Source organism: Camarhynchus parvulus, chromosome 3 (genome assembly GCF_901933205.1).
Source record: "Camarhynchus parvulus chromosome 3, STF_HiC, whole genome shotgun sequence".
Classification (NCBI taxonomy): domain Eukaryota; kingdom Metazoa; phylum Chordata; class Aves; order Passeriformes; family Thraupidae; genus Camarhynchus; species Camarhynchus parvulus.
Genome location: NC_044573.1, coordinates 27,164,925 through 27,180,125, shown reverse-complemented (window position 1 = coordinate 27,180,125; position 15,201 = coordinate 27,164,925). Strand labels below are relative to the sequence as shown.

The following is a 15,201-nucleotide window of genomic DNA, read 5'->3' as shown; positions in this document are numbered from 1 at the left end:
ATTTGTTGACATACTGTGTAAATATCAACTAAATAATAATTTCAATAAATGTGGAAGTAGGTAATTTTTCATTGAAATGTAATTGGTATTGTGATTTGTGTTCAAACTTAGGTCAGAAAAGTTTAACTCAGGCCCCCGAAGTTTAATAATGTATTTATGGTCCCGAAAATGAGTGTTGCGGTTTCCACAGAGGACAGGTAGATCTGCTGTCACTGGATTCAGCCAATATTGCAGCTCTCTGTTGAATTATCTTTGAAAATACATGTGCAAGTTTGAAAATTGCACCTGGAGCCATTTGTCCAAATGCATCTTACAGAAAACCCTTATAAGACTCCAGATTTTAGCTCAGAATTGCTGGCCACCTGTGCTTAGGCACAGGACCGGGGCATATGCGATTCCTAGCAGGGGAAACGGGAGGAAAAGGGAAAATGTCTAATTGGAGCGGTTTAGGTTGGACATGCGGAGGAGTTTCTTCAGAGAAAGGGAGATTAGACATTGGAATGGGCTGCCCAGGGAGGTGATGGGGTCACCATCCCTGGAAGTGTTTAAGGAAAGCCTGGATGTGGCACTCGGTGCCACGGTCTAGTTCCATGGCGGAGATCGGTCACGTCTTGGACTCGATGATCTCAGCGATCGTTCCCAACCTAATTGATTCTATGAAATCTATTCTTTTTCACGACGCTACCAAGCGATGAAGCATCTCTAGCTTGCGGCGCGAGGTGGGAATTTTTCTGGACTGTGCTGGATACAGAGCGAGTCTCATTTGGTTACTCTGTGTGGGTGAGGCTTTCCGGAGCACAGCACGGAGACAGCAGCTCGAAATGCTGCAGCAAGGCTCTCCGGGGGACCCGGCTGCCGCCCTGGGCCGGAGGCCGAGCACAGCGCGGCGGCGGCTCCGCGGGGCTGCGGGCCCGCTCCGGCCCTCACGCACTGCGGGCGGGGGGAGGGGTGCCCGCCTTCCCAGCCCAGAGTGTGCATGTCCGAGTGACGCATTGCAGGTACGAACCCACCAATCAGCGCCCTCCTTACGGAGTCCCCACACTCCTCGGCATTTTTTCCTAAAATCCTCTTCCGCACAGAGAAATAGTCCCTAGCCCCGGTCCCCACCCCCCTTCTCTCGCTGCCCCCCTTCCCCCCGCCGTTTCACAAGCGTTGCTTCCCTCCGTTTCCCGCACCTCGCTCCTTCCTGCGCCGGGGCTCTGGGGCAGAAGGAGCGGCACTCGGGGTGCGGGGTGCCCTGCGAGGAGGGCGCGCAGGGCCGGGACTCGTTTCGCAATCCACTTCACTGTCGGGGGAAGGGGAGGGGGAGGGAACGGCGCGGAGCGATCCGGGCGGTGAGGCGGTTTATGAGGCGCCGCCGGCGGGCGGGCAGGACTCAGTGTGAGGCGAGCCGTGCAGCGGGAAGGTCGCGCAGCGTGCGCCCCGTGCAGCCCTCAGCTCCCACCGCACCCCGCAGCCAGGCCGGGCCACCATGGTGAGTCCCTGGGCACGGGGCAGCCGCGAGGTTCGGCGGGCGCTGCTGCGGTGCAGTGCGGAGGGATGGGGGCGGCTGAGTTCGTTGCCGATGGGGGGCGGGGGGAAGGGGGGGTTGCCTGCTGTGGGGCGAGGTCGCGGGCAGAAGGGTGTGGGGAGGGATGAAGCTGACCCTCGCCGCGGCCGGCGGGCTCAGGCTGGGGCGGAGGGTCCCGCTTGGAGACGCCGTTTGCGTGGGAGGAAGTGGTGGTGGCGGCGGCGGGTCCCGCCCGGGTCCCTTTCCCGCCTTGGGGCGTTGGTGTGGATTCAAATCCAAACGGCCCCTGGGTCGGCGGGAGCGCCGTGAGGCGGCGCCGGGCGTTGCCGGGGGGAGCGGCGGATAGCGGTCCCTCCTGGGAGGGGACCCGCGGGCTTGGGAGGAGGGGGGAAAGGAGCTTGCCACGATGGCACCAGCTCTGCTTTCTTATCGCTTCGTCCCTCCCTGCTCTCGGCGTGTGCGGCTGAATGAGGCAGCCTAAGCTGTCCGGCTCGGTAGCGAGGTGTGCTGCGCCTGGTCATAATAATGCACTGCGGAGCCCAGCAGCTTCTGAGCAGCATGATGATGAGGGGCAGGCTGTGCCTCACTGCACCATCGCCCTCCTCGCTAGACCTGTTGTCAGTTCGCGTTGGAGCCCCTGTCGATTCCGTGGTAGCGCCATGCTGTTGGTGGCTCTGTTGGATAAGGGATTATTTGTGGTTTTTTTTTTTTTTTTAAGAAATTCTGCTTCCCGATTTGGTCATTGCGGAGGACTGCGTTTTTAATATTACTAGCGAATTGTAATCCACTTCGAAATAGAACGCATTTTGTAAAATCGGGGAATAGTTTCAAATTCAGTCTAAAGGATGTGAGTTTAACGTTTGTTGGTTTTTTAAAATGAAAACAAGTGGATGCTGAGAAACGTACTAAAAGGAGCAATTCTGTTGCAAAAGCAGCACCACTGACCACTTAGTGCTATCTCTGCATTAAGAGAAGATGCAGTAGAGTGGAATTGTCTTTTCATTCATTATTTTCTTCTGAGGAATCAAATGACTGTCAGCTCATCACGTTTAATGTAAACGATGGCTACTTAAAATTTGGGGTTTTTTGAAATGCTGTCTCCGGGCAAAGAAATTTGGTGAATAGAAGCCTGAATTTATTCTTTAGCTTGAATTGTGAACTTACACAGCAAACCATCCATAAAGCAGGGGGGAAAAAACAGCAATGAATGTAGTAACAAAAGACTTACTGCATTTAGTCATCATCTGTGCAGAACCAAAAATGGAGTATCTTCAAGCAATGTCTGTGTAAAAATGGGTGTGTCCAGGAGGCACAGTGACACTTTGAATGTGGTTATAGTTCATCCTGACAGACCAGACTGGCTCAACCTGTGACTGTCCAGTGTTGCCCATACGAGATAAGACAGAATGATTTGCTCCCAAAACAAGCTAACCTACCATAAACCTGATTTTAGTCTATATAGTCTAGTCCGGTTTTTGTTCTTTAGTTAGAACAGAACAGAATTGTCCCTTCAGATGCGATGCCTGCGAAGCACACCGAGGAGCCAGATCTCAGAGGGAAGCGGTGTCACCTGCGCTGCCGCTTGCTGTAGCTCTGCACTGGGCAGCGCTGTGGAGGAAGGAGCTCCCACGCTGGTGCCTGCACCGCAGCCATAGCGGCTGTAATGGAACTCTACCTCTAGAGGCTGCGTGTGCCACAGAACCGGCCGCGCACACAGCAAAGCAGCTCCCCTGCTTTCCTGGGAGGTTTGCCTCCTTTGTCAGGCCCTCCGCACAGCCTGGGGGTGGGGGGATGGGAGCTATCGCTATGAAAGTTCAAGTGCTGCAACGTGAATCGCAGAAAGCCACGTTAAAGCTGCGATGGCACCAAAGAGGGTTTCGCGTGGTCTCGGCCGCAGTAAGAGCATGTCAGACCTCCAGCAGGGACACCTCACAGCCAGCGTTAAACCGCCTGCGAGTTGCCTTGCACGGGGGAAGGTGTGCACGCTGTCACGCGTGTGCTGCACCATTATCGAGAACTCCGGGAGGCCCCTCTAGGAAGGCCACGGTGGCCTGGAAGCGGCAGGCATGGTTCCAGGCTGCTGGCCCTCCACCTGGGTGGCACGGGAGGCTGGGAGCTGGCAGGCTGGCTGGCCCCGCCTTTTACTGCTGTTGCGCAGCAGTGCCTGCAGAGCCCAGCACTGCAGAGTACAGATGGTGTTTGTTCAACCTTGCCCCACCTCCCCGCTTATCTTTCAACTGCTTCATACCTGTGCCTTCTAATAAGCTTTGTGCTCTTCTCAAACCCTGCACCTCTTACAGGTATTGTCAGAGCTCATCCAAATTCATGGTTAGATGTCTTAAATTGCTGGAAGAGTTAATATTTATAAAGAAAGAAGAGTTTGGGAATGCATAACGTCTTACATACTGCTATGTCATGTCTTCATATAAAATTGTTTATATAAAACAGTAGGTGACTCAACTTGGTAACCCATAAGTATTGACCTAAATAAATAAACTAGGTTCTTACTGCTTATGTCTGATCTACAGTTTTCTGTGGATATAAATATCTTATGGAAATGTAGCACATCATTCTCTTCACTCAAACAATAAAAATGTAAATAGCATGCAAATGTATGAGTCTGTGTTAATGATACTCTGCAGACAGGTGAAAATCTGTTAGGCTTCTGCTAAGGGACCAGCAGAACACTTCCATCCAAAAGCTTAGTTTTGAATTGGTTGTGTTCTCAGCAGTACTGCTGCCATGCTAGTCTTCTTTAACAACAAGTGGAACCTGCATGGGAGTACTTCCTGCAGCAGAGATGAATCTGTGGCTGCCAACACCCATTGTCTGCTGCTTTAGGAGTTCCTCAGCAGCCTGATCTTGATTCTTAAAGTAGGTGAGCCCCAGCCCGTGTGTGGCCTTATCTTGGGCTGTTGCTGTACTGTGTGCACAGAGGGTTTTGTAAGCAGTTCAGCATTTGTACAACTGCTCAAGCAGCCACCTTCACTTCTGTTACAAGAAGAATAACCAGCAGCTGGTAACTTAAATGTTCCCATGCAGCATAAAAATGTAATTGAAATTGGTGAATTAAAAATTGACAGGTATTGTAAATAGAGTTTTCTATGTCTTTCCCTGACAGATGCTAATGTGGAGTGAGACTTTGGTGGGCATAGTTATGACAGAAAATTTTTCAGTCAATATTGTAGTAATTATAAAAAGGCTGCTGTTTAAATGGTCACAACAAGAAAGAAGCTGAAAAAGCAGTGGTGTATTTCAGCAATGAATATGTCTTTTCTGTATTTTTTATGCTTCAGTAAAGGGTTCAGGAAGTTTCCCTTCCTGAGGAGGTGTGTTACCTTGTTACTGCAACTCAACTAAAGGAATCCGGAATTTGAAGAATCCTCTGATTTGAGAACCTAGGGAGAGTATTTCTACAGTCCTCAAACATGATGTTCTTTCAAGAGCAAAGTTCATTTTGGGTTTGGCCTGGAAGATTGATGGTTTTCATTGCTATCAAATCTAATGAATTCAAAACTGGTGAGAGAGGAGAATGAGGTATACACTGAGCTTACCCAATTGGTGCAGAAATTGTCTTAGACTGCAGAACCTTTCTCTGTTGTCCATGTTACCTTATGTTGACTGAGTCAATGCAGACAATGGGCTAAAACAAAGTGTAGACAGGCTGTATGCCACTGAAATGACCCATTTGGGCTGAAGCTGGTGTCTTGTCTTTTACAGCCAGGTCTTGGACATGAAGTTTCATGTAAATCAGGGGATGATTTAATTCTAGTGAAGAGTATATTTTTCTGATTTAGCTAATCTTCCTTAAATTTGGCATTTGGAGGTTACTATTGCATTACTGAGACCTAAAGTGTTTTGTGTTGAAGCTGCAGTTAGTAAGTAGTGTGCTGTGTAAATGAGTTTTTAAAACCGGTCTGTGGTTTTAAAGGGACCTGTGTGCCTTGAGCTTCTAGCACTGCTTAGATTGTTGATTGATTGATACATGTGGTAATCTATTACTCGAGTATATGGGATATTGCAGGGTCTAGAGAGGACAAAAGGCTGTCAGTTCCTTCTTAGCAAGCAATCCTGATGACTTTTGAGCTTTATTAGAACTATTCTAGAATGTTACAAATCAATCCTGAAGAGCAACTACCATTCTCAAGAGGCCTCTACAAGTCTGTCGTATTTTGCCTTGAACTTTTGCTCCAACTTTAATCATATTCTCTTTTATTGCAGGCTGATCAACTGACAGAAGAGCAGATTGCAGGTGAGGTTTTTGTGTTGTGTTGCTACTCCTACTTGACCTGGCACATCTCCTAATCCAATGACAGTCTGTGTTACACAAGACATTTAGCTTTCTTAGATACTAAATACTATGGTGGAATGTTTTAATTTGTCACCTAATTTTTAAAGGCTTATCTACTGTAAAAGCACCATGGATATAATGAATTATAGTTGTGTAGTTAATATAGTTAAACAATCCTCACAGCTTTTCTGGCTAGGAAGACTGGTGATTTTTCTCTCATGACTACAAAATTGTCCCAAGTGCAGACTGAAAGGGGGAGTGGGGCACAGGGGATGACAACAGATCTGGTGAAGGCTTGGAATCTGCAGTGCTTTTTTAACAGAAGGCAAAAATAATTTACTTTGCTGTCTCCTGTCAGCAGAGATGTTTGAGTGGCTCTTGTTGATGACAGCAGAGACTGGCTTCATGATGACAACTCTTGATATTCCATATTTGGAACTATATTGTGTACTTGGACACAAGTGTTGTGTGTGTGCTGTTCTGATGGTCTGGCACTTGCTCTGAAATGCTTAAATAAATATTCATCTGTTATATCTTGGTATTGGCCCCCTAGAAACAGGTTATGTGCACTGGCAGCCATTTACTAATGGCAACAACTTGTAGTTATTATGTCCTACCCATGCAGGCTGCCCAAACTTATCTGTCCCATTTCTCTCAGTAGACTGATCTTAACTTCAGTAATAGATGGGACTTAAAGCTGGTAATACAGAATTCAGCTTTGCCACAGATGTTCAAGAATGTAATGATTTTGATCTGACAAGTGTATAGTGTTAATACTGGAAAGTCTTATGTGCATAACTGTCACGTGAAATTACCTTAGAGGATGTTAGGGTTCTGCTGAGCTAATAGTACCAGGTCAAGCATACAAAGAACAGCCTCTGAGATACTACTATTTAGTTATGGTGTAGCTCTTGAAGACACTGTATTAAACAGAAGTGTCATTATGAGCTGGTTTGTTTTTGCCATAATTGCCAAATCTGAAGTGTTAAGAACATTCTTCTGTAGCTTTTAGTCTTTAGAGCCTTGCTTTTACTCAAAGGAGACTAATTATGGTTTTGTGGAAAGTCCTTAGTCTATTTACTTGTTGCCATGGTAGTGTCTTACAAGTAAGCACAAGCCAAATTTAGTTCAACTTCAGTTTGGTTTTTTTTTTGGGAACTGGCCTACATAGCATAAGGGTTTTGTGATCAGTTTAGTTAGAGCAGGCTTTATCAGTTGTCACTGCTGTCTTTCCAGTAATGGTTCATTGTTCCAGTTGTCAATTGTCAAAGCTTTATTAGTTGATGTAGCTAATTATGGAATATAATCAGGAAGTTCATTAACACTACCTTGGGATTAGTGTAAACTTTAGGTATTCAGTAATGATCATGTACTCCTCTGAGGCAAAAGTAAATATTGATGAGGCGTCATACAGGAATAGAGGCTTTCAACTGCATGGAAGGATTGAAAGTATATCTTAGTAGCCAACTTTCTGGGCAGCTGTGATGTGTTGTTAAGCAAATGTATTTGCAAGTAAACCATGAACCTCAGCTGTGAAAACATAAGCCCATTGGTGGTGTGTGAAGGAATCATTCTCAGTACTGCTTAGGAAAGGTTGCATCTGCTTAGTTTTGCTGTTGGAGGCCAGTGGTTTTGTATGGGAGGACTCTTAGAGGTGCAGTTTAAATGTTTTACAAAGACTGACTACAAGAACTTGAGCCACCACCATTGTAACTGAGCTTCCGTGGGGATCCATAGCGTTTGGTTTGAAAGCAGACATAGGAAATGGTACTGCAAGGCAGAGGTGACATTACATTGCCATTCCTAAAACAGAAAACCAGAGTACTTAAAGCAGCCACTTCCCCAGGACTTAAATCCTTCCCCCTCTGCTGTGAAGCATCACAGTGCAGTTGTTAAAGGTTCCAGATGGCATTTCCTGTGGAACATGTTGATCATATAGGACTGAAGCTTCTTGTCAGTGTAGGTAGGGGTGAAAACCTTTCCAGATTTTGTTTATGTGAAAGACTGATACTGAAAGCCAAGTAGCTACAGAATGGTAATAGTGGCTGCTGTTTCATTCAGTAAGAATTGAAGTTGCTAAGTCAGGTGGCTCTCCCTTTGGGTAAGTGTTGTATTACAGAGGTAATGGGGTCAGGACTGTATTACAGAGGGGTGGTCAGATGGCAGAGCAGCCTGAAGATGCTTTTGTCCCAAAGCCAACTGGTCAAGTGAGCTATCCTTCCCCTGCACTCCAGAGTTCTAAATGGGCTCTGTGTTTAAGCAGGCCTATGTATGGTGTTCACTGTCTTGTTCTTTTAGTGTGCTGTGGTTCTCTGCTGGGGATTTAGCCACAACACTGATTTAAAATTTGTCATAGTAGAAATAGACGTGTTTAAGTGTTGAGGTCCTGGTAGCTGTGAAGAGAACAATTGACATTCTCCTATGAAAGTTCCAGACATAGCTGGCTAAATTGTGTAGCAGTGGGTATGGCAGTCCTGGTTCACTGAACATATTAGGTCACTGAAGGCTGCCTCTTCATTTGGAAAGGTGATGTGGTGCACAGATGCCTCAGAACTTATGGTTGGTTAAAAGAACGTTCTGAGCTAGGTTCTTAGAGTTCACATTGTTGGATTAGCATGTCTTTCATGGGGCCTGGAAGCAGTCTTTTTCTCAGGATGCAGGATGCTTTTCTGAAGGGTGGAAAGGCTGAAACCTTGTAGCCTTAGCAGAGAATTTTTATTTGCCAGTTTGGTGTGGAATAAAGAGGATTTGCTTTACATGCTATATGGAATCAAGGTGTTTAAGTGTCCATGGTATGTTTTATAACCTTATGTTGCAGGATGCCAGAATTGAGTTGCTCACTAAACTTCAGTGTTTCATAGGTGCCTTCACTAGCCGTGGCTGCAAATCTTCCAAAGCTATGCCAGGTTGTTCTTGTTCTAGTCTAACTGCATCTGTGTATGTTGTCACTCCTTTGTTCTAATTACTGGAGGTGGTTCCTGGAAGTGGTTAGAGAGGTACTTCAGTGGTATTCTTAACTTGGTTCAACATTTCAAGCAGGAATATGCTGCTAATCTTCGACTTGCTTTATTTTCTTCATGATTTACAGCTGGTTGCTTCTTAACCTATTGCAACTTTGAGTAAAAGAAGGGTAGAGTTGTCCTTGGAATGGTTTCTTCCAAGTATTGAGAACACACCATTGAAATGCCCATCTTACAGGAAGCAATTCTTTGAGTTTTGTGTATGAATGAAGTATTGCCCTTTCTAAGCAGAGTCGGTGGAGTACTGTGAAGTGTGCTTTATGTTGGGTTAGAGATGGTTGGCTTTCACATGAAGGATGAAGGGGTTAACAGCTAAATGTTTTGAATAACGCTTGAGCACTTGACTCTTCATGAGGATGCAACTTTCCCCTTTTGAGGTTCTTCCATGATAGACTGTGAATGTCTCTACTAGGATTGACCCAAAAGCATTTTCTTCCCTGGTGTAGGAGCTTAGCCCTTAAAAATCTGTTTGTTGCCTGCAAGATAACTGAAACTAGCCCCCCAAAGACCATTTGGAAGGAATTGCAGGTATAGGTTGTATCTACTTGTTTCTGCTTTGTGATTAATGCTTATTGGCTTGAAACTGTTTCTGCTGGTCCTGTGGTAGCCTTACTCTGATTTTGATGGGCTGAACAGTGGGGGTTGGCCCTTGGGACACTTCAGGCTTAAATGTAGAAGAGTAGTGGGTTTTTTCCCCTCTGTGGGATTTGACTGTGTGACTCTGGTGTTGTAGCTGTATTCATGAACTATAAAAACCTGTCTTTATAGTTGAATTTTTAACATTTGCCAGCTTGTACTCACCCCAAGAGTTTCAGAGTATGAAGTAAAGGCTTCATTCAGGTCGTGTGAAAACACAGCTTTTACTGTGACTGATTCTGGTCTGGGAAATGCACCATCTGGAAAGCTGGCTGCATGGAAATGTTGAAAAAAACAATGATTGGAAATAATTCTGATGCAGGAGTACCCTTGAGCTGACAGGTTGTCCAGAGCCATGATCTCTCAGATGGCTTGAAAGCTGTGAAGAGATCTGAAGTCTGCAAGGGAATAGACAAGATGCTTATGCTTAACTGTCATGTGTGTGTGAGGTTCCACAGTCCAATGAGCTACTTTAAGGTCTGTGGCCAAAGACAGATGGCATGGATTAAAACCAACTCCATTTTTGGACTGGACAATTAAACATGTTATGCTTGTATTAATATTCCTGGCTACAGTACAGCCATTGTAAGGGGTTAAGAGGTAGTGTTGAAACACGGCAAAGCAGTCTTAAAACTAGTCAGAAACATTTCTGTGAAGGCTGTTTAAGGATACAGTAGGGCTGGAGCAGTTTTGTGAGCAGCTTTTCAGAATGAAGACTCCAGCAGCTTTCCTCCTGGAACAATTGTGGTAGCATACAATGTTCAGACATCTGTGTCCAGCGGAAGTGGCTTATATTGAGAAACTTGGGTGTAGTTTGGTCTGATAATACCTTTTTCCGTTGACTCATCTCCTCTATTAGTAACAAAAGTGCTATTAAGCGGTAGCATATGTATCTTTAAAGTATCTTTTTCAATTTTCTCGTAGCAATTCCATATTGTTTTATTTTGAGATGCAATTCCTACCAAGGATGTGGATCATTGTAGTTGCAGACAGCTATTTCAGCTCCATATTAGGAACCCTTATTCAAGATAGACAGTAACAAACATCTGAGTCTTTTGGAAATGGATGACCTTCCATCCTAATTTAGGTCAACATGTGGTTCATCAGTAGACTGGTGGGTGTGTTTTCAGATGCTGATGTTGCCATATTGCCATTGTAATTATAGCAGGCTGAGCAGTATACCAAAATTTTCTTAGAAGATTGAAATCAAATTTTGTAACTTGCAGCAATCAGTAGAAGTGAATTTTTTGATTGTTTCAAAGCTTAAGGGATTAACTTTTTTTTGTTTTCTACAGAATTCAAAGAAGCTTTTTCACTATTTGACAAGGATGGTGATGGTACTATAACTACAAAGGAGTTGGGGACAGTGATGAGATCACTTGGTCAAAACCCCACAGAAGCAGAGCTACAGGATATGATCAATGAAGTAGATGCTGATGGTAAGAACTTTACTGATAAGTAATTTAATAAAGTGCCTAAACCCTGTTTTTCTAACAAAGATTTTTCAACCTTTCAGGCAATGGCACAATTGACTTTCCAGAGTTTCTGACAATGATGGCAAGAAAAATGAAAGATACAGATAGTGAAGAAGAAATTAGAGAAGCGTTCCGTGTCTTTGACAAGGTACTGTAGTGTCTACCTGGAATATTTCTGTTAAGAAAACTTGGTCTGCTTGTAATGTGCTTTCTCACAGATCTGAGGGGTACCTGCAGTCCTGTCACAGAGCCTCTGGGCTCGCCAGTCACCCTGAAGCTCAGTCTTCTGAGGTGGTATGGGAAAGTCAGATGAGTTGTCAGGATAGTAAAAAGTGACACAATTTAAAGTACTGCTTGCTGTGATAATGAAATACTTCCAGATGACTGGCAGGAAATTGTTTTAAGTATTTAAAATGTTAATGTTGTAAGTCTTTCATGTAGTCTTTGCTAAGTAAATTGCTAAAAGAATCTAAAGTTACTCATCTTACTTAAGATGCTCCTTGGAGCTGAAAACATGATGTGAGGTGCCTTGGGGTGTGGGGAGGAAAATATCAGTTGAGTTAGTGTACACTAGTACTTCAATATCCAGTGTCCCAACTAGTACTGGGATGTGTACAAGTCATCTCTGAAGTCCTTGTGGCTTTATGCTGGACTCCCATGAAACGGGCAAATAAGATAAGTAGCTTCTGTTCTAAGAAATGACCACTTGAACCACAGTCATGTGATTTAATAGGCATCCATCACCTAAGAAGTTGCAAAAGGTGCTGATTGTATCGTTCATGGTTTAAAAATGTCAGAATAGGACAGTCAAAGACTGTAAGATAATATTACAATGCCCAAAGACATTGGACAATGCTGAAGATATGCTTACAGCTCTCATGTACCTTGTGCAAATGCCGGTGGTTAAGGCTGTGTTAACTTCTTAATGCTCAATTTGCTCTGCCATGTTCTTAAGTCATAGTTAAGTCATTAGGCCTTAGGCAAGTCTATTCCAGTGTTCCTTTTTCTCCTCCCAGGATGGTAATGGTTACATTAGTGCTGCAGAACTCCGTCATGTGATGACAAATCTGGGGGAGAAGCTAACAGATGAAGAAGTTGATGAAATGATTAGGGAAGCAGACATTGATGGTGATGGTCAAGTAAACTATGAAGGTAAGGAGTTGTTAATTGATTCTTCTTGTGTAGCACTTGTCATGCTTGTTCTTGTGCGGGTGCTGGTAGCCACACCAAGTTTAAATAGAGCAGTGTTCAGACAAGTTCATCTGAACACACAGTGTTCCTTTAAGCTAATCTTCAATTAGTATGTACATTGTGTGCCTCTCAATGGGTTTAAGTGTTATTGCTGCCTTTGTGCCAAAGGCAAAAAAGGGCTATTTGGCTCTACAGGGTAAGAATTGACTTTGTAAATCTAATGATGTCTAATGACCATTAGAATAAGCAAGTTGTCAAGAGATGTTCATGTACTGTTCATACTGTTCTGTTAACTAATGCATGTTGACCTGACTGTAGGATGTCACTCATTTGTCATCAATGCTTTTAAAATTACTTGCTGATCAAAAGGGGAAAGCCTCTAAAATATGCAGAAATTTCAAGACCTTCAGAAGATACTTTTAAATACATTTATTTCACATAAATCAGCTGCAACAGTAATCTCTTTCTGTTTCTTTCTTTCTGACATGAAACTGTAAATGAAGTCACGCAAGCAGGAGTTCCTTTAGGCAGTTGTTTGCAGCTGAGACACACTAAGCTTGTTTTCATTTTGATTTTTTGAACGTGTTACAGAAAATATCTAGGGTATTTTCAGATAATGTGTGTGCTGTTTCGGAGGTGTAGGTATGCCTTCCCTTTGAGGACCTTTTCATTGTGGCCTAAGGGTACACAGACATCTGTGAGTGAAAAGTAATTTTTATGTACAAGGCTGCTGCTTCATCACTGTTTGAGTAGGCTGTTCAGAGACTGGCACTGGGGAGTGTCTGTGTCCCAATTGTTTCCAGTTGCTCTTTCAAAACTTGAGCAACCAGTTAACTCCTTTTAGGTTCTGGGTTTCCTGTCATTATTGTACCTGAAACTGTTTCAGCAAGATGAATGTAGAATCCTATTTTGTGGGTTCTAACTTGAAATGGTTTATGACTAAGCATTGAATCAGTTGCTTAAAGCCAGCCAAGCAAAATAAAATAGTAAGACTTAACTATTCTGCTCTGGAAAATAAAAGTTCAAACCAACACAAAGTCTGCCTGTACACTTACTTAGTTGATTGTCACTTCAGTGTGATTTGTGGTGATCTTTTAGTCATTCTTGGATATCTTGTCCACATCTGTAAGTCCGTGGGCATAGGACCCTTGGAAGTAAGGCTGTTCCCCAGTTCACTGAGGGACCAGCTCTTATGGAAAAATAAAGGCCTTTTGCCATTAAAAATAGGAGGAGTTTAGGTGTGATTACTGGAAAAGAGGACTGTCTTGAAGATGCTTTTTTGAATGTAACTGAAAATGCAGTTTTGAAACAATGTTCAGCACTAGTAAGGCCACTTCTCAGATCTTGCAATTCAGATTTTTTTCCTTCAAATAACCTATGCAACTCTTTCCTTTTACAGAGTTTGTACAAATGATGACAGCGAAGTGAAGACGTTGTACAGAATGTGTTAAATTTCTTGTACAAAATTGTTTATTTGCCTTTTCTCTGTTTGTAACTTATCTGTAAAAGGTTTTTCCCTTACTGTCAAAAGATTATGCATGTATAGTAATTAGAAGGCCATTCCTCCATGTTTTTCTCCTTTATCTTACTGTCATTGTTCTGATTTTTGGAAAATTTGATCTAAGTAACAAATGTTGCATGTGGCTTACTCTGGATATTTAAGCCCTTCTGCACATCTAAAGTTAGATGAAGTTGGTTAACTGAGGGAACATCTGGATTGTCTATTAAAGTAGCTTTCTCTAGGAAACTTAGGTATGACAAGTGTGACAAGTTACATAAAGTAAGCTGGGGTTTACCGTGCATTAGCTGATCCTTAGTTAAAGCAACATGCTGGTTCTAGTTCTCGAGTACATAGGAGTTTTTCCTATAGGAGTTTTTACCCCTTTCAGTGATGGGAGGATAAGGACTCTTGCAGCTTAACTGCAAGATAAAATGATGTGAATAGCATATATCGTGTGGCTAATGCACCGTAAAAGTCATTCTCCTAGCTTACTTCACAGTAACTTGTTTGTGGCCATACCTGTAACATGTTGTTGAAATGTGGAGTCTTAACGTTGTAGACGATTGACAGTCAACAATATGAAACTTAAGTTGCACTAATGCAAAACGGGTGATTTATCCAGGTACTCGTACACAAGTTTTTTTTGTACTGCTGGTCCTGTGCCAGAAAACATTTTCTCCTCTTGTTACTATGCTTTTTAAACTTTGTTTAGCCACTTATTTTCAAAAAAATCTGCTTATGGCACGATTTGCCTCAAATCCATTCCAAGTTGTATATTTGTTTTCCAATAAAAAATTACAATTTACCCATACTGTTTCAATGTATCCTTGAATTATTTACAGGAATTGTTCAATGCAGTTGCTGCTCTGTGTTTCAGTATGTAGCAGTTTGGTTTGCTTATGCAATGGATTGGCTGTCTTAAAATAGCTTGGAAGGTGAAAACTTAGTCCTTAAACTCTGGCCCTTAATAGTATTGTTGACTTGAAGAAGCTTTCTTACTAGTAGTTTAAAATGTATTTTACAGTCTTGTGTGGAGCTTGGTGCTTCAATAAACTTACCGTAGTGACTGGCTATGCCCACTATCTGTAGACATTGTGAACTGGATGTTGACCTAGTTCAATAGTTGACCTAAAATTAAAATTCCTTGTTCGGACAACTAAACCTGTTTGCTTTCTTTTAATTATTTTGGAGTTTATTCCCTGTCAGTTGCTACATTGGGGTAACTTAGTCTCACACTTGGGCTTTTCTGAAACTGCCATGTCTGAGTTGCTGTTCAGAATGCAGTCAGCTCAAAGTACAGAAGGAAAACATTATCTTCCTCATTTGCTATTAAGCATGGCTGTGCTTCTAGCACTAGTTTTCTGTCAAGGTTTAATTTTTTTTAAAGTGGAAGACAAACCTGGTTTCTACCAAGGACGAATCCAAGAACTCAAAAGGATGCCAGAGGCTGCTCGTGCCCATTGCTTCTCTACTCTCCTGGCAACAACTGCCTTGACTGTACATGTGCAGTATGGTTATCTTGTCTGGGGGTTCTGCTGGCCTTTAAACAAAGCATTGGCCCCTGCCTCTGGGTACCA

The 15,201-nt window shown here is 43.4% G+C and overlaps 1 protein-coding gene across 1 annotated transcript; it reads left to right on the top strand.

Annotated features, from left to right (window-relative positions):
* Positions 1-1,309: 1,309 nt before the first annotated feature.
* CALM2 (calmodulin 2) lies at positions 1,310-14,785 on the top strand. The gene is made up of 6 exons (XM_030945347.1): positions 1,310-1,474; positions 5,732-5,762; positions 10,753-10,896; positions 10,974-11,080; positions 11,949-12,084; positions 13,523-14,785. Exons 1-6 carry the CDS (start codon positions 1,472-1,474, stop codon positions 13,549-13,551), a joined length of 450 nt encoding a protein of 149 aa, XP_030801207.1. The 5' UTR covers positions 1,310-1,471; the 3' UTR covers positions 13,552-14,785.
* Positions 14,786-15,201: the final 416 nt, after the last annotated feature.